Raw genomic sequence first — 24,814 nt, forward strand, 5'->3', positions numbered from 1 at the left:
ACCCCAGGTCCAGCTTAGAGTACCAGGCTCGCTACGACCAAACCAGGATTAATGATAGTACTCTTCGCCATATACGACGTGTCTTGCCTTTTAATGCATTGATTTATTTTACTGGTTACAACGATTTTGTATCTTTGTTTGATAGGGGCTGCCTCCCGATTCTTGTGACGAGGTCGATGCTATCTACCGTCAAACGGCCAGTAACTATAATATTGGAATATCTTTAATTGCCTGAATGGTACCATACAAACGAACGCTTCTTAATTACTTTTTCGAAGGGAATGTTCTAGGCACTTCACGTACTGTTTACCTTTGAAGACTTCGGCTATGCAGTCGAGATCATTATACATTGTTACAAACCGTGTTGTTGTAGTGATTGACCAGCGGGTACTCACACAGTACTGAAACGTAGGGAAGTACGTAAGTGACAAACAAAGCCAGGAGACAATGAACTCTGTAGATTGATGCATTCGTATTCGATTTTTCTTGACCTCCTTTTCCTCTTTAGAGACACATTCCAGCAAAACGGGACATATAACAACAACTGTAGGACGGAAAACTCAGTCCTATCATTGGACACTGGGTTTTTCACAGACAATATCTGTTACAATTAATGCCTTTTTATTCTAGCTATTGATGGAAATACCCCTTCATTTAACCTATTGGTGATAGGAGGTGACTTGCATTGATGGACTTTCTACACTTAACAAGGGGATTAAGTGATATAGCTAGAGAGAGGTAGGAGGCTGCCATACATTTTGAGGAGATTATTAAAGAAGAATGGTTAAAATCACTATGCTAGCAGGACTATTCGTCTTATTAACTGTATCAGTGAATATCTAGACTATGCCCATTCATATTGCATAGAAGACAGTTAAGAGATTCAGAAATGTCCCGACCAACAGGAGACTCACTCAGACCCTTCAGGTCTATTTAAAAAGCCCAGCTGGTCTCGAGCTTCCTAAAAATGATCTCCCTTCTCAATATTTTATTCTTTACCACAGCTTACCTGCATATCTGTTTTGAGATCTCCTCTAGCAACACTGACGCCCCTGTCTTACCTGGACACAGTACACCATTTAGAACAATAGCTGAGTGTTGGGATCATATCTTCCCTTACCTATATAAAGGCCTTTGTCAAGCTCTGGTACCTTTCTTACTTTGGTGTAGGAAAAGAGCCTATCCACTGCAGCCATGGAGTTAAAGGCCGATGATAACTTCAAATGGGAAGAAAGCCCAGGGCTCTGTATGGCTGCTAATATCTCTCCTCCCCCCTCTCTCCCTTTTGAAGATTGGTTGCTAACATATTATGACCTTCCTGGGTTTTTAGATCATGGATGTGGAGTATGTGGGACATGTCTTAACAGCCCAAAGGCCAAAAGAGCTTGCTATGGGAAGCATACAGAACCTTGCCTGAGGTATCACCAAACAATGTTTTGCATTGGTAAGTTGCCTAAAGCCGAAAAAGGCGGATACCCGAATGAGATACTGACTCGAGTTCCGCTATAGGAAACAGCCATAAATGCGATCCGTAAGTATGCAGTATTGGCTAAAAATAAACTTCTATACCCCATTAACAGGATATATAGTTGCCGCAAGTCAAACGATCTCCACGAAAAACGGCACAGGGACATTGCAGAATTGGTCGAGAAGATCCATGAATTTGACCGAGACGGAGGCCGCACTGTTAAGTTTGTTCGTCGCATTGGCGGTCCCGATGGCCCAATCCTTACTCCCAGAATTCCGGAGATGATGTTAGCCAAGGCTGCCATTATGCGCTCGCTTGGCCAAACAATGTCTCTAAAGGGAACGCCGTCAGCCAAGGATCGCAGGGCGGAGAAGAAGGCCAAGAAGCTGGAGAAGAGTGTTGCCAAGTCGATCAAGCGCCAAGTAGGCCGTGCAACAGTTCCGGGAATCGTCCTTGCAAGCTCCGTCGAACAGGTCAACCAGGCCATCCACGGTATCAGCAAGCTTGAATCTTCTTTGAGCCCCGAGGACGCAGACACCTTCTTCGTAGCCAGCATCAAACGCTTCCAGGAGTTGGAACAGGAGGCCCAGGAGACCGCCGCCATCAAACGGGATGCTCACGGAGGAAGGGAGAAATCAGCGTCTCCTGGAAAAGAGAAGGCCGAATATGGTAACGTCAACAAGTACGAGCTTCCCATGATCAAGGAGATCCTTGACGCGCTCAATATCCGCATCAACAACGGCAACGCGGACAAGGACCGCAAGCAGCTGCTTACGAAGCTTGGAGAGGCCATCTTCGCCGACCTGGAGCTGGTATCAAACGAGGCGAGGGAGACCATGAGGCGCAGCGCAGGCTACTGGCGGTTTGCCAACAGGCGCACCTACAACGCCATGGTCCGGAACAGCAAGATCGTGAACTGGGAGACGGGCGAGAAGCTGACGGAAGAGACCCTGCCTGCCCACGAATCAGAGGAGTAGTTTGTAGTGCCAATCAATCATCTTCAATTTCTATATTTGATCTGTTCAATCCATGCCCTGTGGTTATTGCTGTAGTTGTAGACATGACGTTGAGTTTTGGTGTTATTCCAGTGTTACTCGTCACGCGACCCGCTTCCGCTTTGGGACGCGGGATGCCGAAACTTTTGTCCGGCGTTTTGGCCGCGGGCAGCAGAAAAGCGACGCACGGCGAGAACAAGTTTGATATCTCAGCATTGCAGGGCGTCTTGACAGCGACCTCACCGTCTAGACGAGCGCGAGACGAGCCAGCAGGGCCCGCAGCTTCATCTTGTCCCACGCTGAGCGCCTCCGAGCCATGGCCTGAGAACCCGCGGAGTTGCCAGTCGGTAAACGCGGCTGTTCCATCGTTTCGCCGTCGACCCACCGATACCGAGGACACTTGAGAGTTAACTAAGTCGAACGACTAATAAAAGCGGGCTGGATCGCCAGCTTCAACGTCTGGTCTGACCCCTCGTCCATTACTGCACTGCTGCTGCTACGATACCGAAGGAAGAGAAGTGCTGCGCTGCTCGCCGCCGACCGTTTGACCGCCGACATGGCCTCCGAGACACTGACGACTATCTCGCCCATCACCAACAAGCCGGTGGTAACCAGAGCTGGCGTGACACAGGACGAACTTGCAGCGCTGCCCAAGGCTGCCCAGGAAGCCTTCCGGGCGTTCTCCAGGTCGACGACGCTCGCCCAGAGGCAGGAGATAGTCGCCCGGGCGCTGGGTCTGCTGGCCAAAAAGAAGGATGCCCTCGCCCGCGAAGTGACGGAGCAGATGGGACGACCTATCGCCTACACGGGAGTTGAGATCACAACGGCAGTCAAGCGAGGTGAATATCTTAACCGAGTGGCGGGCGAGACCCTGGGGGAGCCGGTGCCTGGGGACGCTGAGCCGGGGTTCAAGAGATATCTCAAAAAAGAGCCACTGGGCGTCGTCCTCGTCATCTTTGCTTGGAACGTAAGCTCGACTTGCTTAACTAGTTTCATTCTCGCCTTCAGCTCGCGGTACTAATTGAGAATAGTACCCTTACTTGATCCTAGTCAATAGTCTGATCCCTGCGATTCTAGCTGGAAACGCCGTGATTCTTAAGCCCTCCCCACAAACTCCCACGGTGGTCGAGCAGGTGTCGTCCATCTTCCTCGAAGCTGGTCTTCCCCGGAATGTGCTGCAATATTTCCATTGCGGATCGCTCGTCAACCTGGAGACCATCATCCGGTCCCCCCTGATCAACCACATCTGCTTCACCGGCTCAGTTGCCGGCGGCCTGGCTGTCCAGAAAGCAGCGGCAGACCGTATAGTCAACGTCGGCCTTGAGCTCGGCGGCAACGATGCAGCCTACGTCCGTGAAGACGTAGACCTTGCCTGGGCCGCCGAGGAGATCGTGGACGGCGCCATCTTCAACAGCGGCCAGAGCTGCTGCTCCATCGAACGGGTATACGTTCACGAAAAGATCCACGATGCCTTCATCCAGGAAATCAAAAAGGTACTTGCCAACTATCGCGTTGGCGATCCCTTCGACGAAAAGACCCAGATCGGGCCCGTCATATCTCAAAGGGCCAGAGAGAGCATCCTCTCTCACATAGAAGACGCTGTCAAGGGCGGCGCCAGGGACGAAACGCCCGCGAACACCACTTTCGACAACCTCCCGCCAGTCGGCAACTTTGTGAAACCTACACTGCTCACAGGCGTCACGCACAGTATGCGGGTGATGGCTGAAGAGACATTCGGGCCCGTCATACCCGTTATGAAAGTCAAGGACGACAGCGAGGCCATTCGATGGATGAATGACAGCGACCTCGGATTAACCGCTAGTGTCTGGACAAAGGACGTAGCGACAGGAGAGAAGCTGATCCAGGATATCGAAGCCGGCACCGTCTTCGTCAATAGAGCCGATTATCCGAGTCCAGTGAGTCTTGCCGAGCCCCCTGTCCTGCGCTTCGCTGTGCTGTTCAGTTATGTGCTGCGGTTGCATGACATTCTAGTTCTGTTCACAATCTTTTTTCCCTCACACTCAATCCTTTACCCGTACCAAGTCTTCTGGAATCACCGCGTTCTAACGTTCTTTTCTCTCATAGGACCTTGCATGGACCGGATGGAAGAATTCCGGAAGGGGTGTTACTCTCAGCAGATTTGGTTTCGACCAGTTCATCAAGCTGAAAAGCTTCCATCTGAAGGATTATCCGAAGTAGAGCTTCACGGGTTTTTCCGCCTGGGTTTGCACCTTGTGAGTTATGTGATGATTATTTTTAATTTGAGTTGTATGAATATGAATATGAATATATTCTTCTATCACCATCTGCTTGCTTACTCCGTATATCCATCCAAAGATGAAAAATTTTTCCAATCTAATCGAAAGAGGTTAATATCTTCTACTATAATACCTGGGATGCCCTTGGTTGCAGATGCATGGAATTCTCATCGATACGCCGTAGAAAGAAAGCCATTGCCTTTTTTTTTTTACTTTCTATTTACGCCACGCCGGAGGAATGCACCGTCTTGTAGGAGGAGAGCCGGCGGGCATCTTAGGCTGGTCGGTCCATAGCTCCGACGGATTATATGCTTCGTTTCTTCCGCCGCCAAGATCACCGGCTGCTGACTTCGCAGCGCCAGCCACAGAGTTACTATGCATGCTGGATACAATACTGCCATGCATTCGGATGGAGGGGCCATGGAATGCACATCTCATATATGTCAAAGGAGCTAAATGCCGCAGCGGGAAGGGTGAAAAAGTTAGGTCGTGCAGAAGGTTTTGACAGCGTTGTTGCTTTTCATAGATCTTCAACAGCAATGTTTTTGCATGTGTTTCTCTATCGTTGCCATCTTCAGGGCAACACTCTAGAGTTACTCTGTAGACAGGCAAATGGCTTGTATATAGATATCTGCATCATAGAAAAGTCGGCACCTGGCTCAGACGCTGTTTCCGAAGCTTCTCGTCCTCACCTTGATCCCCTGTATTCCCAGCCTTGAAAATTTTGATCTGGTCAAGCGTAGGATCTCTATCTTCAATTTTCACTTGGCGTGTAGCGGGGCTTGGACCCGGTTCCTTGGCTGGCTCGTCCAACTCATCGAAGAGTTTTGCAAATCGGGAGCTCGAGCTTCCACGAGGCTTAGGTGCTGAAGTTGATCGAGCAACAGGCGAGGATGACCCGCTGCTGGAGCTCTGGGGCCGCTTGATGTTTACATGTGGCTGCTTGATAGGCGAGAGTACTGGGTTTGCCCCTGTAATTGGAGCAGAAGTTGTGTCTCCTCTACGCGGGAGAGCGACAGGAGTTAACTCGGAGCCGTACGCTGGTGCTACTGTCTTAGGTCGGACTTTTATAGCCGGCAGTCGGCTTGGTACCCTGGCCTGCACGCCCAGGTCATCATCGTCGCTCGATGCTGTAGAGTGACCCGTGGCACCCGCCGTCGATGGAGGTCGGATATTGGAAATCGGCCTGGCCTTCGCGTTTTCGTCTCCTCCCTTGTCTCGCAGGGCCTTTTCAGCGCCACCACTCGTGTTCGCTGGTCGAGAGCAGCCCAGAGCAACTTTCGTGGACGACCTGATCCCATGCAGCCCCATGAGGGGACGGGATTGCTTCGAGGTCACCATCAACGTTTGCAATGATGTCCCTACCCATGGATCATCGTCTCGGTCTTCGTCACTCATCCCGATATCTTCATCGTTGCTGTCTTCCATCTCATAATCACCAACTTGCGGCCTTCCAACGTCCATTTTCAATTTATCCAGTGCTTCCTGGCGCCGAATATCCGAAGCTTCGCGCTCAATAGTCTTTTTGGTTGCGTTATTCATAGACGTCTGCGGATCCGTAGGCCGCCGTTGGGTCATGTTTATCACTTTCGAGGCATTTTCAGTCTTGGCCTGCTTCTTTTTGCGAGTATATTCGGCCTGGTGTAAATGGGCCGTAAAGGCTCGAGCAGTCGCCAGGAACTCATCCTCCACCATAATGTATTGATCGTCAGCATCGAGGCCGTCTATCATAGGCCTGGGCTTCTGTATTAGCCAAAGATCCCAGTGGATAGTCGGGTATTTCAAGTTCAACATACTCTTCGAAAGGCGGTTCTCGAACAGGCGAAGTCGAAGGTGTTCGATCTGCAGAGACACAATTCAGCCGTACCCTGTACAAATCAGGAGATATACTATGCCTGTACATATATGTACACGCCGGGTGGTTCACTTACTGAGTCTACTGGACAGCGCGGTGCCTGTCGAGACCCGCCATCCTCCTACCTCACGCTTGATAGGCCTTTGTGGCGTCGAGTGTTCCCGCTTTGGCTCATCCAGTTCCCACGGCAGAACTCGGGGCATCGTATCGTCGATAGTAGCATCTTTGAAGTCATATACTCTCGGATGAGTGACGCCGCTGGTCGTAGTGAGTTTTGAGATGTCGGTGGTGTTGACGGTTTGTCGTCGTTTTTTGGTCGGTGAGCAAAAGGTGTCGCCCAAAGTTTAAAATAAGCGCCATGTTTGGACCTCAGGCATCCATCTACGGATATCTTTTGCTACATGACTACAACCACCATATTCAACAGACACGACGAGGAGTGAAGGTACGGAGTGCAATCATAATCAGGAGACATGGAATATGGGCAATTGTCATATCTTTCCAATGTCCTTTTTTTTACATCTTTAAAAAAATTTCATGAACTTTTTGGCGAGTGAGTGTGCGGCTGTAATCACTGTCGAGTGCAGAGATTGATAACCTCTACAGCAAGAAGTCTCGACAAGGTGAGTGCTCTGTTCAAAGTAAATAATGAGTGCTGACTCTAATCGGCGGGTTAATTCTGCGACAGGCAAAAAGAGCACTAAATTTTGCTGGGAGAGACAGTTGAATGTCAGCCATCCTTGCATCCGTCAAAATGGCCAATCACGCAGTCTAAGAGAAGGCAGCAATTCACTTAATAGGCCGGCTAGAGGACTATAGTCGCCGTTGTTAACAGCCAAGGAGACCCCTGTTACCCACGTAGCAAAATAGGCACCGAGTTATCCTACTTGAAATTTCAGTCTCTTGGTACGGCCACTCGATGAACTCATGTAAGGAAGCTCGACTGCGAAGCTTCTGTGCTTTTAAGTATACAGTTAAAGTGTCAAACCATAGCATCTAAACTCAGCGTATATCGATCGATTGATATAACGACGATTGAGTACCGTTAATCTGGTATGCCCTGCAGGGCAGCGCAATAGCCGCATTGGTGAACAACTCCTCGTGCTAACGTAGGTATGCATGTTCATAGCTGAATGGTAACAAGTAATAAGGTCAGATTGAAGCACCTGTTGGAGTCAGAGCCAACAAGAATGGCTATTTAAATTAATCGTCAGGGGATATATGCGCCCTAATGCATCTCATCACGGCATCAGCCAGTGTTTGCCCTAGTAACACATCAAGGGTCATCCTGTTAACGCCAACTCCGAACCAATAATGGCATTTCCACGGCTGTGCTAACTGTTAACTAGCATGAAGAGCAATAATATGAGATTATACCGGGGCCCAGATCCTTTACCAGAGAGGGGAGGCCGGTAGAAATAAATATACTCTGGGTCATTGTGAAAGAACTCAAGGTCTTCGACCGTGAGCCTTCAGCCTGAAGGGCATCACCCTCACATCCAAAGATAATGAAGCGAGCTATAGCCACCGTTTTCTTGCTTCTTTTCGCCCTTTACGCTCTGTTTTATTCTTCAACCGCTGCGCAACGGCCATGGCCAGGAAGGTCCAAATACCAACATGGCTTTGCCACACAACAGCAAGACACCCTCCGTGTAATGTTTGTAGGCGACTCAATGACCCAAGGCAAAGAGGGTGACTGGACCTGGCGCTATCGGATGTGGCAATGGTTTCAAGATCAGGATATTCCAGTCACTTTTGTAGGGCCGTATACAGGCACAGTTGAGCGCGATGCACCAGCACCTCCACTGTACGAATCAACGGAGGCTCCCAAAGCAAGCATTAAGATCAGCGGTGGTTATGCTCCGGGAGTCTCTCCAAACTTTGACCGACATCACTTCGCAATCTGGGGCCGAGCAGCGGCAGTCGATAAACACCTCATTTACGACGTGGTAACCGCTCATCCAACAGACATGATGTTGTTGATGCTCGGCTTTAACGACCTGGGATGGCTTTTCAGCAAGCCAATGGATGCCGTGGCCTCTCTTTACGACCTGATAAACAACGCCCGGAAAGCGAATCCGAACCTCAAGTTTGCTGTTGCAAATATCCCCCAGCGCAGCTTTATCGGCAGAGGCGACCTACCGGTTTCCACAGAGGAGTATAATTCTATCCTGCGACTCGCGCTACCGCAATGGAGCACCGAAAAATCACCTATACACCTGGTTGAGCTACAAGAGCACTATAGCTGTGGAATGAGTGCTTGCGAAGCCAGCTATGACGGGCTCCATCCAAATGCTCAGGGCGAGTTCCAGATCGCTAATGCATTCACTCTCACTCTAATCAATGATTTCAAGATTGGGTCTTCACCGCTGATTGTCCCTTTAAACCTTTGAATTGGACGCAAATTCCAGTGGAAAGATACTAGGTATGCAGCCATCTCAACAGGAAGGGTGGCAAGTGTATGACTGTGTTTATGTGTGTGTGTGGATGAAGGAGCACTTTGCCTTGATATTGAGTCCTAATATAAGAACTTTTCGTAAGGATATGAATAGAGCTTGTCCTTGACTGGTATTGCGTAAATATAGATGATTGCATTGCAAATTCTCTCTCATTCCGTGAAGTGGAATTGCTCTCGGATGGTATCCAATATGCCAATATTTCCACTTGGGCGCTATACCCTGTCGGCTTCCAAGACTCTTAGTAACCGCCCAGACCCGGTTGTCTTTGCGATGAATTGCACATGGCCCTTGCCGTTGAAATGGTTGGCATTAATTCCCTGTAGCTCGTTTGTGGTTTTATATATATTAGTTACTACAGTTAGGCTGTTAGCAAGCTAGGCAGACAGCTACATAAACCCTGCTCACCGGAAAATATTATCCTTCCCCTCCTCTGTGCATGCCGTAACTTTATCATGGCCAATTGAGCGGGATTTGTACATCGTATCTTGCGGGTAAAAAAACCTAGCTTTCCAATTCTCATGCAGACGGGGCGTCGGGTTAGGTAGTAGTTCAAGGCGAAGGATGAAGTGGCAGACATATGGAGAAACAACAGGACAATAACCGGAGGATATCCATGTATTCAAACTAGCCGTGTATCTCCAGAAGCAATGTCATTATGTTCTCGTTACCATGCCTTGGAATCTCCTCGAAGAAGTTACCGCAAACGCCATTTCCTGTCCAAACTCCAGGGAACGGAATCCCTTCTAACATTTCCGACCCATGCTCAAATTCTGTCTTGAAGGTGATATTTACGAGATATCGCCGCCCTGGATAGGTGAGCTCGACTGTCGATGTGAAACGTAAAACAATGCCACAATATATCGATGGGACCGATTGGAGCATTCATGCCTCGCCGGGTCGCTTGCTGTTGCATCCCACTATCTTTACCTTCTGTGCATGTAAGGTAGACTGGTCGTCTAGCTTAAAGGTAACATCTTTGACAAGGAAAGTCCACACTTCATCGCAGAAACGGTAGGTATCAAGATGACCCTGTACAGTGCAGGCGGGGAGTATCCCCCTACAGGTCAGCCAGAAGTGAAAGAAACAGGTGTAGCGAGAAGTAGGCCACAGCCAGCCTCATCCCACCGTAGCATGGGGCGGCTCGCGTTCGTTTAAACCACCGCCCTGATTAGCCAGTATGCATACCTTGAATGAGAGCTTGCACTTCACTTTATCCGCCAGGACTTCAGTAATGACACGGTCGAAGTTGGACAGTATTTTCATAGCCAGCTGGGGTTCGATGCGGCCCTCGTTAATTAAATCATCGAGGGTATCTGTCAGGGATAGTCCAATGCTAGCCAGAGCGAGATCATGTTAGCCTTGCGTCTTCCAAACGGTATCCGGTTGCAAACATACCTGCTGCCCCGGTACAGCTCATAGTACGCTGGAGCACTCATGTTTCCACCTTTCTGCGGCCCTCCTCAACTCTCCACCAGCCAAGTAGCAGCAAGCAAGCAATTTCGAGGGATCAGAGCCAAACACTCTCCAGTAAACCAGCACACGTTGCTGATATCCTCGTCTTCCACCCGGCTTGTTCTCTTTGGAGCCTTTCGTCGTCGCAAAAGTGAAGTCGATATCGACTTCCGAATCCGGTTAGACAACATCACATGACGTTAAATCACGTGTGAGGCTTGAACGGGATTCACGTGATGGGAAATTTAAGTTACCGGTCTTGGCAGTTGATTATCAAATTTCTCCTTTTTTTTTCTTTTCTTTCGTTTTTCGAGCTCAAGAAACGAAAACATTTCATATCATTTGAGATGTTGATAATTTGAATGTCTTCACTGCAACTCCGAATGTTCTACGGAGCACTTCGGATGTGGACCACCCTAATGACGTGTTTGGTTGTTGTTGCTATGGTGGACATGACACCCTGATGATGATGGGCTGGAATTCTATCCAGCGAGCATGGGCTGACTCTCGCTTCCGAGCTTTTCGTACATCCATACCTATACCCTGCTATCAACGGCTACCAGTTCCGAGCTAGGTACAAGGATAGCTGATATAGGCAAAATGGACGAGCAAAAGAAGGCTACCACCAAATATAGGAAACCATGGGAATGACATCACGCTGGTCCATGGACGGGCATGTCAGCCCTCTTTTCCACCTTCCAGCTGGGACAATTCACTCAGTTCTAGGGAGTATACCGGAAAATTCTTGAGCCAAGGGCTTCTCGACCAGCCTTTGCTGCCGTCAATAATAATTGCCGACGCAATACTCAGGGAAGATTCAAATCCCAAGGGAGGGTGGCTTATCCCAATTGCAAATACTACTGTATCCCACCCGCCCTTGAACATGGTGCTCAGTCGTGTCTCTCTAGAATGCTCGGGATTTTAACAATATCCGTATCCCTTGTTGGCAGACAACTCGATCCCGTGTCTTTTTTGCTCGCAGATTTCCATCCAGTCGAGCGCTACTGCATTCTCTGGCTTCTAGAGCTCCGTATACCTGCTGCTCTCAACGGTCCACTGGCGAGGGATCCGTCAAACATCCGGGCCTGCCATGCATGGGTTTTCGATGAATCCTGATGAAAGGCTAGATCATGCCGCCAATTCTCGACACCACGGAGAATTATCCTGCAGAAAGATTGCAAAAAAAGAGCATGCTCTTTATGCGCCCAACCTTTACCTTGATTTGCCCCCCACCTGCCGTGGCACCAGCAGTGTGACAAGGGTATATTTCTTTTTTTATATCGATTCCTTTTTTATCCAGGGGAGATTTGCATTATTGAAGTTAAAATAATTGATGCTGCGATAACTCTAAAATAGGGAAATGCAGTTTATTTCTCATCGAGAAAGAAGCTGCCCATGGCGATTCACGATATGCATGCTGTTGAAAGCTGAGCGCGAAAGAATCCAGGATCCCAACCTCTGCATTCTCCGAGAAGCGAAGAAAATTTCTTCGGGCCACTGTCTATCCGTACCTTCACGTGTCTGTCTGTCAAAAAGCTATATATATGAGCTCCTATCTCCTTCAGTTTTCGAATATTCAACAGCAACAACAACGACAACAACAACAATCAAGCAAGCAATTCCTCAAAGCAACTTCATACTCTCTCAAGCTCTCCAGCTTCAGTTAATATATCCTTCTACATCTACAACCACTGAGACTTCACTCTCCTACCAAATCATCCAAAATGTTCTTCTCCAAGGCCATCGCCGTTTGCGTCATTGCCGCCAGGTACGAAGACCTAGCAGAGCAAAGAATAACCCTCTTAGATACATATCTAACTGTTTAACAGTGCCCTTGTCAGCGCCTCTCCTGCGCCTGTCATCACCCCAAAGCCATGCTACACCAGAACCCTCTCCTACAGGGCCGCCTTCTGCCCTGCCACCTACACTCCACCATGTGATGGCCCTTGCTTCGTTGCAGTTACCACCTCCATCCCTTGCCACGACAAGAAATGCCCAACCACCAAGACCGTCAGCGTCAACTACGGTTGCCCAACTTGCACTTCAGTCTGCCCAACTGTCACCAAGTCTTGCAGCGCTTCTGCCACCCTCGGCCCAACCTTGACCGCCTCTTAAGCGCATATTGATTTCACGACTATACGAAATATGGATGACCGGTTTTAAAAAATGAAGCGACAAAAAAAGTGATTTTTCCTTGGCCAGATGAAATATGCCCCCAGTCTGTTTCTTATTTCCTAATACGACTGCTCTATATGAGCTTTTTAATCCCCCATACCTTCCTTTCACCCCCTAGCCTAGATCAGATAGCTGCAAACAATTGATGATATTAATGATGGAATTTTTCTCCGCATTCGTATTTCCACATGACTATAAAATATAGTATAGTCTACCAGGGCATGATATATAGAATGAAATGATTGACACGGATCGACAGCCACAAGTCCAAACGCCATCGGGAACTTGCATCAACTCCAACTCAATATAGCCGTTAGTATCAAACAACACCAAGTTTGACAGCACCGTTCACGGAAACGATTGCCATAGTGCATCGGTTTCAGCAACAAGAAGACGGGAGCTGGCGTAACCAGGCGTAGTATCTTTACTTCCGCTGAAGAACCACTGCCAATAGCTGCTGAGCAAGTGTTCCCCTATTGTCGGGGAGAGCAACCCCAAGCGTGGTTCAAAATCTCTGTACCCCATATCAAACAGGCATTATACGGAACGCCATAGACCGTGTGCATTGCATGGTCAGGCAGTACGCGTAGCATTCGAAGACGGCTGATTAGGGACAAAGAAAGATAATATCGCGATTTTATTGAAACCGACGTTGTTACGGGTTCTATGCTTGAATCCGGCATCTATAGTATGGGTGATCGGATAATAATCTCTGAGATGGCTTCAATATATATACCACCCAATCCAGCCGGTAGATACCCGTTTGATAGAAGTATTCAGCGAAGTAAAGACAGAAGTCGAAAAAGCATCTCAGCCAAAATAACCATGCAGTTCCCTTTTTTCTTTGCGTTGGCTATGGCCATCCTTAGGTATCTAGTTATAAACCCCTGAATTTAATCCAATAGTTATCACAAAGCTAACATTCAGCCGCTTCAACATAGTTCGGTATCTACCGGACAACTACTACCACCATCGATTGTTCCTGTAATTCAGCCTTGCCCAACAGGAGCCGCAACCCATCTTGTTTCCGGCTCTTTTAGCCTGGAGCCTATGCCGACTGAAACAGCATATCCAGCCTCTGGTAGTGGTGATGGTGATGATGATGAGGGTGATGAAGATGGAGACGATGAGGATGGTGAGGAATCTCCGGTGATTACGGGTTCGCCAGAGATGCCAGGGGGCGATGAGCCGAAGACCCTGGACCCGGAGCCAACCGCGACCCCGGAGTCTAGCATGATGTCGGCACCCATCATGGTACATGCTGCTACTCAGGGAACAAGCTCTGTACCAGACCCATCAAGCCTAACTGAGGGTTCAATTCCGAATCCAACCTCTTTCACTCGACTGATTCCCGAACCCAGTACGATGTCTGCATCCATTATGATACCCAGTGGTTCTCATGGAACGAGCTCTGTACCAGACCCTTCGAGTCTCACTGAGCTTTTAACTCTGGATCCAACCTCTTTCACTCGGCTGATTCCTGAACCTAGCACGATGTCGGCATCTATCATGGCTCCTAGGGCTACTGAGGCCTTTGCCAGGCGAAGGAGACAGGCAAGGCAAGCTGGTTATTCCATGACTACATCCAGGATATCAATCCCGGACCCAACTTCACTGACACAGATGCTCCCGGAATCCAGCATGCCAGCAATGACTCTAGTAACCATGAGGCGACAATGTAAGAGCAATACAAACGGCGCTTCCAGCCCTGCGGGGGTATATCCTTCTCCCTCAGCCTTCGTTGTTGCTTAGGCTGGTGCCTCGCCCTAATCAGTACACAACTGATGGTCCAGAAGATATATGACTCTCTAAACTTCCTGCAACGCTTACTGCGTGGGCGTGGAAGGGAGATCCCAAATAGGGGCTTCGTTATGGAAAAGGGACAAAAAGGGGCTGGTGCAGCGGCATCCTGGTGATGCGAATTCAAACGATAAAAAACTAGAAATTAAACCTTCTAAAACAGATAGGGATTAAAAATTGAATTATTTCGGGATAGCTGAGCCTAGATGGCCAGTTTTTAGTGATTTGGCCAAGTCAAAAGAACCTCCAATCAATAATTTGAACCCTACCGACCAAGTAGATTAACTCATAGTTAATATTGCTTTATTCAAAACGAGAAAGGCAAACATGCGTCAACCCCATCCTATCTATTTTCCATTTCGTTGAAGAAAAACATGACAATGTATATCGTGGGGAAGAGAGATCAAGTAAATCGTAAAACATAAGAAATGCGAGACAATAGCCAAGTGAAGACGGACGTTCATGTGCTTGATACCATGCCAGCCAGGACACCTGCACCAATAATGCCTCCGTCGGAAGCCTCTCGGAGAAACACGGATTTACCACTTTCCTGTGGTCCATCCCATATGACGAGACGGTCGATGAAGCCCTGACATGTCTCCTTGAAATGTGGGTAGTGCTGGATAATACCACCTGTATAAGCAACAACCAACTCCTCCGGGCCAGATTGCCAACCGGATGGGGGTGAGTCCATTCCTGGCGTAGAAGGGTCCTGTGGTGTAGTAGATGCGGGTCTATACACGCTGGTTATGGTATCAGTTGAATTGTTAAACGACGGGACAATGATATTGGTAGATCGCCTGGGGTTAGTAGCACCATCTGAGCGGAGTTGGATTTCCTTTTGACATGCTAAGAGACCAACAACTGCTGCTGCAACGAGCCCTGCAGAGCGTGTCTGTACTATCCTCGCAGTTTTTCGGAATGCACGGGCAGTGTAAATGTCCCAATTCCAACTGCTTGACTCGGGAGGAGGGAGAGTAGACTTGAGCTTCACTACTAGGTCCTGATCGGTATGCATAGGAGCTACATGGTTGGATAAGTAGCTAGTTGATAGCGCATAGCCTTGGATGAGGTTGGCAGGTAGTGACTTTGGTGACAAATTTAGCACTGATGTAAGATAGTCGTAGAAGACGAGCCTGACTAGTTCGCCGATGTATCGTCCTCCGGTCATGTACTCGAACGGCTGGAAGCCAGGCCGCGCACACTGCTCGTCCAGTTGGATATCCCATTTGGTGGTGAATTTTAGCTCTCGTAAGGGGGGAGCCGCACCTCCAAGGGTGAACTCGGTGTTGACTACCGTCTCCATCGCATCTGGCTGCTGTGAGGAAACGCACTTAGCTTTAGACTCGTGTAGGTCTGTTAGTTTCATGGGTATTGTGGCATTGCATCCTGTTCCCACGATGAGGCCCATAGCAACTCGACTGTTCGGTAGCGACTTCACCATGTAGGCTAGAGAAGCGAGAGTGGCAACCGTGTCGTTGGTGATGGCTGCAATCTTTAGCTTCGGCAATGGAAACCTCCTCCGTCGTTTTGTAGAAGGTTCATCAGAGCCGTACGGCCTCCGGGTATGTCTATCGTAGCCTGCTAGTAATATCTTCCCCAGGTTTAGGTCCGATGTGATTGCGAAACCTTTACCCATGGGCATCAGCGTAGCCTCTGCCAGCGAGTCTTGCCTATACAGAGCGTTAGCCAGGTTTAATTGGCCATACATATTGTGACTTCTCTACTTTATCAAGTAGGAAGTAGGTTTATACATACATCATAGGAAAGCTGAAGGTGATGCCCATCTCGAGTTCTTCAGGGGCTTCCTCGACGTCGGGCTTCGCAGCCAAGCTGTCCGCGACCACCTCGGCCATGCAGTCTCCGATCCACAGGAAGAGGTCCTCGGCCTTATCCATCTTGAGATGCTCAGCTATCGGCCATGCTTTCTCCAGCGTCCGGCGCACTCGATGCCTCTGCGCCTTTCGAAGAGTATCACGTGACCTTTCCAAATTGGATACGGCTTCACTGGCCTGAACACCGTTGCTGGTGCTGCTGGCGCTGCTGTTTTCCAGGTCGTCGGCGGCAGCACCGAGTAGTTCGATGAAGGCGACTCTGAGATTGCTCCCACCGACGTCTATAGCCAGGTATCTACCCGTCTCCTGGCCGCTGGGCAGCCGAGTGACGGGTGTGGGCAGGAATTGCTGGTCAGATGTGCGCGCGAGCTCGAGGTAGAGCTGGGAGAAACGGCAGCCTAGCTGGTATAGGCGGGCATCATTGACAGCGAGGGGCGCAAGGAAGTTGTCTATTATCTGATCGTGCATCAATCGCTCCCTGTCGCTCTGCAGGTCGAGTTCAGGCTCGCCGTTGACATCCAATTCGTCCTCCCCCTCGAACGGCTCAACGGCGGCGTTGTGGTCACTCTCGTCCTCCTCGACGCTGTGTACGGACATCGTGGACGTCATTATCGACATGCAGGGTAACTATGGAAGAGATGATGTGCTGATACGGAGGCCGGCCTGAGTTATACGACGGTCTTATACGGAGAGGGTCCCCGTTAACTAACTTAGGTAGTTAGTCAACTGCTGACTCGCTTCGAGAGGAAAACGGTCTCCGAGATGCTACCGTCGCTTATACGCAGGAGGGTATTCGCTGGCGAAGATGAGGCAGGATGAGGCGCTGTCAAGCAATTGCTCGCTCTAGATAGTAGCCTGGAGTTTGGAGGGGAGAAACTGGAGTTATATAACTAAGTAGGTAGGAGGCGAACAGTGCAATAACTAACTCGTTCCACGTCAGTCAAATTATCTCTGGTTGACTGACGTTCAGACTAACAGCAGCCTTCGCAAATACAGAGAGAGCAAGTCCTTTTATAACTCGAGCTGACGTACAGGAAGAGACCGCCCTGCGACGAGGGGAAGATTCTCGTATGGCTGTCAGGATAAAACAGCAATGTGACCCTGCTGCGGTCGAAGTGAACGATATATATATACCTACCTATCCACCGGACCAAGAACAGCTGGACGCTGCTTAGTTATTTTAGTTAGTTACCGGATAACTAGCTAGCTAGCTAACTAGTGGGGTGAAATACGGAGGTCACTGCCAGCACTTGATACGACGCTACCGGTTCCTTATTTGCTGAGCGATTCCTCTGCTGGTGATGGTGATGGCGATGGCGATGGCGACGGCGATGATACGTGACGAACCCCTTTAATCGGCCAGCCAACCGAACAACTAACCAACAGGAGAAGCAGCTTTTGCAGGGAAGATTATAAGTGAAAAGACCAGCTCATTTCCACTTCAGGGATCTATTCTCTTTGGCAAAGAGTTAATGTGCGGTCATGTCAGGATGCCGGGGGCTGATCAATCACTGGGATGCGCACTCGTAGAATATATGACAATCTATCAGCCAAACCCCCCACCGAGGTAGCTACCTAAGGTAGTTATTGAACACTCTCCCTTTAACCGTATTAAACTGACGTCTTGATATTTAGTTACCCACGAACTAAAGTAGGACAACGGTTTGCTTCTGTGCCTTAGCGGCGGAGACCAAGCAGGGATATTCCCATCAAATACTAAGTATGCGCCCGAAGCCAAACAAGCCGGGGTCGAGGAGACCAATGTTCAACCTAGACGGCCTCCTGTTGATGCTGCTCATCTCGTCTAGATAGATGAGTGCGGGCGGAGGGGGAGGTGGCTTGATAGATCGGAATCACGACCGGTCTCGTCTAGCTATGCTCCCTACGAACTAGAAGGAATAATATACTTGCTAGGGCGTATTCCGCGGAAGGATTGATGCAACGCTGTGTCTGATGCCTGTCGGTCCTGGATGGTGATCTGGAAGCTTAACCATGGCCGCATCATCCTCTTCTGATAAGCGGAACCACCACCGGTCTGAAAGATGCTTTCGTTCCATAATCGGTCCACACATGCTGATTGTACTCCGTGTCTACCAGTTGCATCGTGCTCCTTTACGCTATCCATCCATACCATAGAGTACACATGCAAAATTCTTACGCTCGGCTGTCCGGTCGACCGTACCTTACCATGGGTTGGGGGCTAACTTCATGGAAGGAAGAAGAGGTGTTCCATGGACAACCCTTGTCTGGCTAGGGACTCTCTGATACGATGCCCGGCCTTCCAGAACAACCAGATCTCCACGTATCAGCATCTTGAAACTCATCAAGATGGCTAGGTATGTACGTAAGGTTGAACGCAAGGGCTAGGAGATGAGAAACCCAGGCCAGATCAAGCGTCAAGAAGCAGCCAACAAACCTACAACGTAGTATCAATCTGGTCGTTTCTCATCTTCTCTGCAGGGGCCGGAGTTCAGCCGTTAGTATTGGCATACTCTGGGCTCTTGGACTGGCTGTTTGATGCACTTGCTCTGCAGGAGACAACATCCGTGTCCAACTGTAGCTTTGCTTTCGGAGTTGGTGTCTCTTTCGAGGGCATCAAGCGAAGGCTCTTCCACTCCACCATCCCTTTGTTCACCAGCTTCGCCAACCTCCCTCTTTACCGTCCTTTTATCGTCTTTTTCATCATCTTCTTCATCTCGACTTTTTGTCTCTTTATTATCATCAACAAAAGAAAAAATTCTTTGAGACGAAAAAGTATCACGTGCTATCCTTACATAATCGCGCCAAAACGAACGTCAGCAAAAGCGACTTCGAGGACGCCGCGAAGTTGGGCGATGGACGATTCAATATCAGCCAAGCTATTATACACACAAGAGCTGTGAAGACGGGGATGTTTATGTGATACAGCTGTACAAGGACTTGCTGACTCACTAGCGGATAGCGACACCTCCCAGAAAGAGCAGAAAGCAGAGCTATACTCGACATGAAGGAGAAGTATGATACTATCCCGCCACCTGTTTCGCACCGGCAGGATGGCCCGAAGAGCTCCAAGGCAAAGAACTTTGCCAGACACTGCTTGATAGCCGTGTTCCTATGCCTGACGGTCTTCGTCGTGCTGCATAAACCTCACTTCCCGCAGAAATATATCGACGCTGTGAAGGATGCCGCGTCTGCTAGACCAGACAAGCACACAACCACCTCAGATGCCGACAACAACTCGAAGAAAGTGCCCTTCGAGGCGCATATTATGAGCAAGTGCCCGGATGCACAGTTCTGTCTGCACGACCTGGTGGTGCCGGCCATGGAGCAGGTTCACAGGAAAGTCGATTTCAAGCTCTCTTTCATCGGATCGTAAGTCTTGTTGCTTGTTCTACACCGCTGCTACCTGATAACTACATGCCATACATATACTTACCCAACCTGTTTAGAGCCTCAAAAGACTCATCGGCTGTATCCTGCCGCCATGGCCCACCAGAGTGCGTAGGGAACATGCTGATGCTCTGCGCAGCCAACCTTCCATACCCACCACGAGTCGCCAGCTCCTCTTCCTCGCCAGACACCAAGTCCTGTCCCAACTACAACACCACGCCCGTTGTTCGATATCTCGGTTTCACCAACTGCATGATATCCAAGTATCAAGATATCCCTGACCGTGCTCTAGTTCAGAACTGCGCACTTGAGTACGGAATCAGCTTCAACGCCCTAAACCAGTGTGCCAGTCGCCAGAGTGATGAAGGTGATGAAGCTCATGAGGGCCAGGACTGTGATCATGGACCAAGTGGACTTGCTCTGATGAGGAAGAGCTTCAAGCACAGCGCGGATGTGGGCGTCACCAAGAGCTGTACCGTCAGGGTTGACGATAAGTTCTGGTGTATCCGTGACGGCGGTGAGTGGTCGGACTGTGGAGAAGGCAACGAGAGGAGTGATGTCTCCGTCCTGGTCAAGGAGATCGAGCGTCTCTGGGACGAGCGGAACTAGGAATATTTTTATTTTTACCTTTTTTTTTGGTCTTTTAGCTTTCCTTTTTGGTTCATAATGATTGTTATGTGATGATTAGTTTGTCCTTCCCTTTTCTTATCTCTTTGGCACTGTTTATATATACTCTCTAGTTGTTGGTGCTGTTTCCCTGCCTTAATAGTCTTGTCAGGAGCCTGGGGTTTGTTTGTACTTGAGTCTGCTTGCTGTAGTTTAGGACTGGGCTCTTTTACCACGTAATACCAGTATGTTTTATTCTTTTGGTCTATTTTGGCAGTATAAATATCTAATTCCCAGGAACCAAGTGACTTACTCGACGGGACTCTCCGTACCACACACTAAGCTACCTGGACTTCCAAACTATCCCTTATTCCTTACTATGACCCCTTTCAACAAGCAGCCTACCTAAGCTAGTACATTCAGTTGTTTCTCCAGATATCCTCCCTCAGATACCACATCCTGAAAGCAGACCCATATTGACACGTGAATTGGACTATCAGTCATGTCTTTGGAAAGCACCAAGCCTAAGGATAGTAGACTAGCCAGTCTGGACCAGGAGGTGAATGCCCTTGTTCACACATATCAGGCCATCAAGACACCCAGAACAGTCATCCACCTATCAAAGACTCCTGGCTACTGGGAGCTTTTTAACCATGTGTTTGAATACCACATTGGCCTTATCAAAACGCGCTCCCAGGACTTCGAGGATGGCCAAATCACAGTATACGACAAGGCATTGCTGATACTTACCGACAACGGGAACAGCCTATCTCACTTCGGAGCCATGGAACTGTTCAAGGACGAGATATTGGGTATAAGGAATGACAACGATATGGGGAAACTGGACGCGTTGTTTAGCAAGAACATTGCTTTACGCGCCATTCTTGGCCATGGTATGTTCAAGTTAAGCCCTGATATATTGAAGGCAAGATGTGGCACAGCAAAGACTGAGATTGCCTTTGATAGTTACTGGATGGAGGAAGGAGACAGTCCTTGAGAATATTCAGGACGATGCGACGACGCCGGTTTTCGAGAGCAAGCAGTCTAGCTCACAGAAGTATCCAATTTCCCACGCCATGACGTCTTTGAATGCTATAACCAGGAAGATAGAGCTCGCTGAGAAGTGGACATATTTGGCAACGGCTCAGTCAGAGAACCTCTATAGGAAGAACCCAGCAAAAGTGCGTGACAGCGCGGAGGTTCTGCTTCGTCACTACCGTGATTATGACCCAACGAACCACATGGTCCCCGAAGTGAAGAAAGCCTTGAGAATGGCTGAAGCCGAGATCGCGGATGCGAACAGAGGGAAAAAGCGATCATTTGATGTGTCAGACAAGGGGTCTGTAGACCACCGCAGCAGTCGGTCTTCAACTCCTGTAGCTACAGCGCCCGTTTCACGCACACGCCGACGTCGACGGGGAATCCGTGAGCGAGCCGACTGCTACCGGCCATAGTTAGCTAATGGTTACGTTGACAGAACAACCTAACACAACTCCACCGCTCTACGGACGCAGCCGACCTGCTTCCCCGAGACAGGGCTAGAAGGAGGGATTTCTTTCACTATATCTTTTTGAGTCAGCGATCAACGGAGGGGCAAAAGAGTTATGGAAGTTATGCAATGTATGGCGATGGAAACGCTTCAACGCCAGACTGGAATAGGTAACTTGATGCACGATAAGGGGGTTCTGCCTGCTCATGTGTCACGCTGCAGGATGGAGACGATGACGCTCCTGGTGATCAAGTCTGGTGGTTCGTTAAGGTCCTGGGTCCAGCAAATGATAGCACATACTAGCATTTTACCATACGAATTCACTCAGCAATGCTTCCTCCAGTCAGCCTTCTCCCCTTTTGCCGCTCACTGACTCCAGACTGTGCCCGCTAGCTGAAGGCCGAACAGCCGAACACGTCCCCTCCCTGCCTGTCCTCTGATCATTCCTACCCCCTAATCTTCCAATCGCGATCCATGCATTGCCATTTCACCAGCTCCGAAATGCGGAGAGAAAAGGCCGAAGGGATCAAAGATCCAAGGAGATAAGGCAGAGATCAACAAGCGGTCACATGAGGCGGTTTCGGGCTAAGTTAGCTGAAAATGTAGGATATCAAATCGCCAAAGTATTTATACTGTTACCTTCGCCCCCGTTCGGCCATGCGAGAAGGGAGCTGTGTAATGCGGAGTAGTTTCTACGTTTGACACCGACCGACCGAGCCCAATACGCAGTGTCTATGCCGACGAGTCGAGCTCCCTGCATGGCGGAACTGGAGGTGGTACCAACATGACCAAATCAACTCGACCTTTGGCGATTCCGTCGCATATAGATGGCACTCGTGCCGATGGCATTCTCTCTGAGTCGATGTTAACCCCCGGCTCGAGTTCGACGGCGTGGGCAAACGAAGATGTTACTTCTACCAGCATGTCCGGGCGTGGTGTGGGTTTGAAGCGGCTGGAGACTGATATACCGAACGAGGATGATAGGCTGGATATTTCACCTGCTCGAGCAGAAGAAGCCGACGATGAACGAGATGGAGAAGACGATGAGGTGGAAGACTCAAGGAATGAACGATATAGGGATAATCCGGGGCGTGAGGTTGAGGACGACCTGGAGATTGCTTCATATTCGCTGAATTCATATACAGCCGAAGAGGAGAGAAATGTCGTCAGGAAATTCGATAAACGATTGACTATGTTTCTGTCATTCCTATACATGCTCTCATTTCTTGACCGGTCGAGTGAGTCTTCTTTTGCCCCAGAGTATCGTTATATGGACTAATTGAGTGTACATGGTAGACATTGGAAATGCGCGAATCGCAGGACTGATGGAGGACCTGAACCTTTCGTCCGGCCAGTACGAATGGGCCCTCACAGCCTTTTATGTCACCTACATATGCTTCGAATGGATGACCCTGATGTATAAAATCCTTCCTGCGCACATATATATCCCCATCTGTGTCTTCTCCTGGGGCGTCCTTGCGTCGATGCAGTGTCTAGTTACGTCGTTCTGGCAGCTCGTCTTCCTGAGAGCTTTGATCGGTGTCTCAGAGGCAGCCTTTTCACCAGGCGTCCCATTCTTCCTATCCTTCTTTTACAAACGCGAGGAGCTTGCTTTTCGTACAGGCATGATATTATGCGCTGCCCCCTTAGCGACCTCGTTTGCAGGCTCCTTAGCCTGGTTTATCGTATGGGTGAGCGAGAACGGGCCTATTGCTCCGTGGCGAGCATTGTTCCTGTACGAAGGGTTCCCTAGCATCATCGTCGCCTTTATTGCCTGGTCTTATATCCCCGATTCTCCCGGGAAGGCTAAATATCTTACTCCCAGAGAGCGGAAGGTGGCTAAGCTGAGACTGAAGACCGGAAAGCCGAAACATGAGATCAAAAAGGCCAGGTTCGATTGGGGAGAGGTTGGTAGAACGCTGTGTGATCCCAAGTCTTATCTCACTGCGGTATGTTACTGTGTTGCCCATGTCTTCATTATATGACATGATACTGACTTCACGGGTAGTTCATGTTTCTCAGCTGCAATGTTGCATTCAGCTCTCTCCCGGTTTTTTTACCGACGATATTACATGAGTACGTCAGATATTCCCTGGAGTATATAAGTGAGGCTGCTAACAACATTCAGCATGGGTTATTCAAAGCTCACATCTCAAGCGCTCTCTGCACCCCCTTACCTATTCGCCTTCGTGGTAGTTTTGATGACTGCATCCTTATCAGACCGCCACCGAAGTCGAAGTTTCTACCTCATCATCCTCGCTCTCATCTCATCCGTTACATATCTCACCATAGCTCTTACGGGCTACTTTCACTCCCATCTCCCTACATCAGTCCATATCCTGATCAGATATGTATGCCTTTACCCTGCCGCTGCCGGGTTCTTTTCCGCCATCACCATTATCATAGCCTGGACCATGGATAATAAGCCTGCAGGTGAAGGTAAAGGAACCGGCATGGCTATTCTCAATGTCATTGGCCAATGTGGGCCTCTGATCGGTACCAGATTGTACCCTGATACCGATGGACCATGGTACATTAAGGGCATGACTGTTTGCTCTTTGTTTATGCTTCTAGTTGCAATCCTTGCATTCTCCCTGAGGATCCTTCTCCAGCGGGAAAATAGACGGACTTTAGCTGATGCAGCTGGTATTGCCTCAGCAGCTAGAGAAACAGCTCTAGACCGTGAAGAGGATTCTATGCTCCGTGCTGATGAACAGGACGGAGCTACTGAAAGGCTTATGGGACCTGGTGTTTCAAAGTCGCCGGCTGCTATAGAGAAAACATCTCGGCCTCGATTCGTATATATCATATAACCCGCCAATTTATGTACTTTTTTCTTTACACATATTACAAATTATTTGAAAGATCAAGCGTTTCAGATACCCAAATATCACGATCATGATCATTTTACTTCAATTTATCCATTGACTCGATACTATACCTTACCCCATACCATTGCTACCTGCTTGTAGGAGAATAGTGAATAGAAGATTATCAATAATCGTATTTCATACGTAACAAGTACACCACAATCCACAGGCTGGAATAACTGG

At 49.1% G+C, this 24,814-nt stretch overlaps 11 protein-coding genes across 11 annotated transcripts; 8 read left to right on the forward strand and 3 right to left on the reverse strand.

The window, feature by feature from the left end:
* Positions 1 to 1,194: 1,194 nt before the first annotated feature.
* On the forward strand, positions 1,195 to 2,445 carry MGYG_05389 (hypothetical protein; the record flags this gene model as incomplete). The annotated part of the gene is made up of 4 exons (XM_003172756.1): positions 1,195 to 1,246; positions 1,331 to 1,444; positions 1,510 to 1,531; positions 1,590 to 2,445. 4 exons carry the CDS (start codon positions 1,195 to 1,197, stop codon positions 2,443 to 2,445), a joined length of 1,044 nt encoding a protein of 347 aa, XP_003172804.1.
* Positions 2,446 to 3,019: 574 nt separating this feature from the next.
* Positions 3,020 to 4,662, forward strand: MGYG_05390 (aldehyde dehydrogenase; the record flags this gene model as incomplete). The annotated part of the gene is made up of 3 exons (XM_003172757.1): positions 3,020 to 3,430; positions 3,495 to 4,379; positions 4,549 to 4,662. The coding sequence occupies 3 exons, from the start codon at positions 3,020 to 3,022 to the stop codon at positions 4,660 to 4,662; spliced, it is 1,410 nt and encodes a 469-aa protein (XP_003172805.1).
* Positions 4,663 to 5,357: 695 nt separating this feature from the next.
* MGYG_05392 (hypothetical protein) lies at positions 5,358 to 6,779 on the reverse strand (the record flags this gene model as incomplete). Its single annotated transcript, XM_003172758.1, has 2 exons — positions 5,358 to 6,445; positions 6,653 to 6,779. The coding sequence occupies 2 exons, from the start codon at positions 6,777 to 6,779 to the stop codon at positions 5,358 to 5,360; spliced, it is 1,215 nt and encodes a 404-aa protein (XP_003172806.1).
* Positions 6,780 to 8,084: 1,305 nt separating this feature from the next.
* Positions 8,085 to 8,969, forward strand: MGYG_05393 (fibronectin; the record flags this gene model as incomplete). Its single annotated transcript, XM_003172759.1, has 1 exon — positions 8,085 to 8,969. The coding sequence occupies one exon, from the start codon at positions 8,085 to 8,087 to the stop codon at positions 8,967 to 8,969; it is 885 nt and encodes a 294-aa protein (XP_003172807.1).
* A 690-nt stretch (positions 8,970 to 9,659) lies between these two features.
* On the reverse strand, positions 9,660 to 10,471 carry MGYG_05394 (transcription initiation factor IIA gamma chain; the record flags this gene model as incomplete). Its single annotated transcript, XM_003172760.1, has 4 exons — positions 9,660 to 9,841; positions 10,071 to 10,092; positions 10,221 to 10,368; positions 10,431 to 10,471. 4 exons carry the CDS (start codon positions 10,469 to 10,471, stop codon positions 9,660 to 9,662), a joined length of 393 nt encoding a protein of 130 aa, XP_003172808.1.
* A 1,740-nt stretch (positions 10,472 to 12,211) lies between these two features.
* Positions 12,212 to 12,602, forward strand: MGYG_05395 (hypothetical protein; the record flags this gene model as incomplete). The annotated part of the gene is made up of 2 exons (XM_003172761.1): positions 12,212 to 12,255; positions 12,317 to 12,602. 2 exons carry the CDS (start codon positions 12,212 to 12,214, stop codon positions 12,600 to 12,602), a joined length of 330 nt encoding a protein of 109 aa, XP_003172809.1.
* An 885-nt stretch (positions 12,603 to 13,487) lies between these two features.
* Positions 13,488 to 14,414, forward strand: MGYG_05396 (hypothetical protein; the record flags this gene model as incomplete). The annotated part of the gene is made up of 2 exons (XM_003172762.1): positions 13,488 to 13,531; positions 13,604 to 14,414. The coding sequence occupies 2 exons, from the start codon at positions 13,488 to 13,490 to the stop codon at positions 14,412 to 14,414; spliced, it is 855 nt and encodes a 284-aa protein (XP_003172810.1).
* A 508-nt stretch (positions 14,415 to 14,922) lies between these two features.
* MGYG_05397 (hexokinase-1) lies at positions 14,923 to 16,894 on the reverse strand (the record flags this gene model as incomplete). Its single annotated transcript, XM_003172763.1, has 2 exons — positions 14,923 to 16,135; positions 16,221 to 16,894. The coding sequence occupies 2 exons, from the start codon at positions 16,892 to 16,894 to the stop codon at positions 14,923 to 14,925; spliced, it is 1,887 nt and encodes a 628-aa protein (XP_003172811.1).
* Positions 16,895 to 19,280: 2,386 nt separating this feature from the next.
* MGYG_05398 (hypothetical protein) lies at positions 19,281 to 20,275 on the forward strand (the record flags this gene model as incomplete). The annotated part of the gene is made up of 2 exons (XM_003172764.1): positions 19,281 to 19,648; positions 19,726 to 20,275. 2 exons carry the CDS (start codon positions 19,281 to 19,283, stop codon positions 20,273 to 20,275), a joined length of 918 nt encoding a protein of 305 aa, XP_003172812.1.
* Positions 20,276 to 20,774: 499 nt separating this feature from the next.
* Positions 20,775 to 21,726, forward strand: MGYG_09082 (hypothetical protein; the record flags this gene model as incomplete). The annotated part of the gene is made up of 2 exons (XM_003172765.1): positions 20,775 to 21,165; positions 21,239 to 21,726. 2 exons carry the CDS (start codon positions 20,775 to 20,777, stop codon positions 21,724 to 21,726), a joined length of 879 nt encoding a protein of 292 aa, XP_003172813.1.
* An 819-nt stretch (positions 21,727 to 22,545) lies between these two features.
* On the forward strand, positions 22,546 to 24,574 carry MGYG_09083 (hypothetical protein; the record flags this gene model as incomplete). The annotated part of the gene is made up of 4 exons (XM_003172766.1): positions 22,546 to 22,999; positions 23,058 to 23,710; positions 23,770 to 23,837; positions 23,890 to 24,574. The coding sequence occupies 4 exons, from the start codon at positions 22,546 to 22,548 to the stop codon at positions 24,572 to 24,574; spliced, it is 1,860 nt and encodes a 619-aa protein (XP_003172814.1).
* Between the last annotated feature and the right edge of the window lie 240 nt (positions 24,575 to 24,814).

The sequence above is a fragment of the Nannizzia gypsea genome, genomic scaffold, assembly GCF_000150975.2.
Source record: "Nannizzia gypsea CBS 118893 supercont1.4 genomic scaffold, whole genome shotgun sequence".
Taxonomy (NCBI): Eukaryota; Fungi; Ascomycota; class Eurotiomycetes; order Onygenales; family Arthrodermataceae; genus Nannizzia; species Nannizzia gypsea.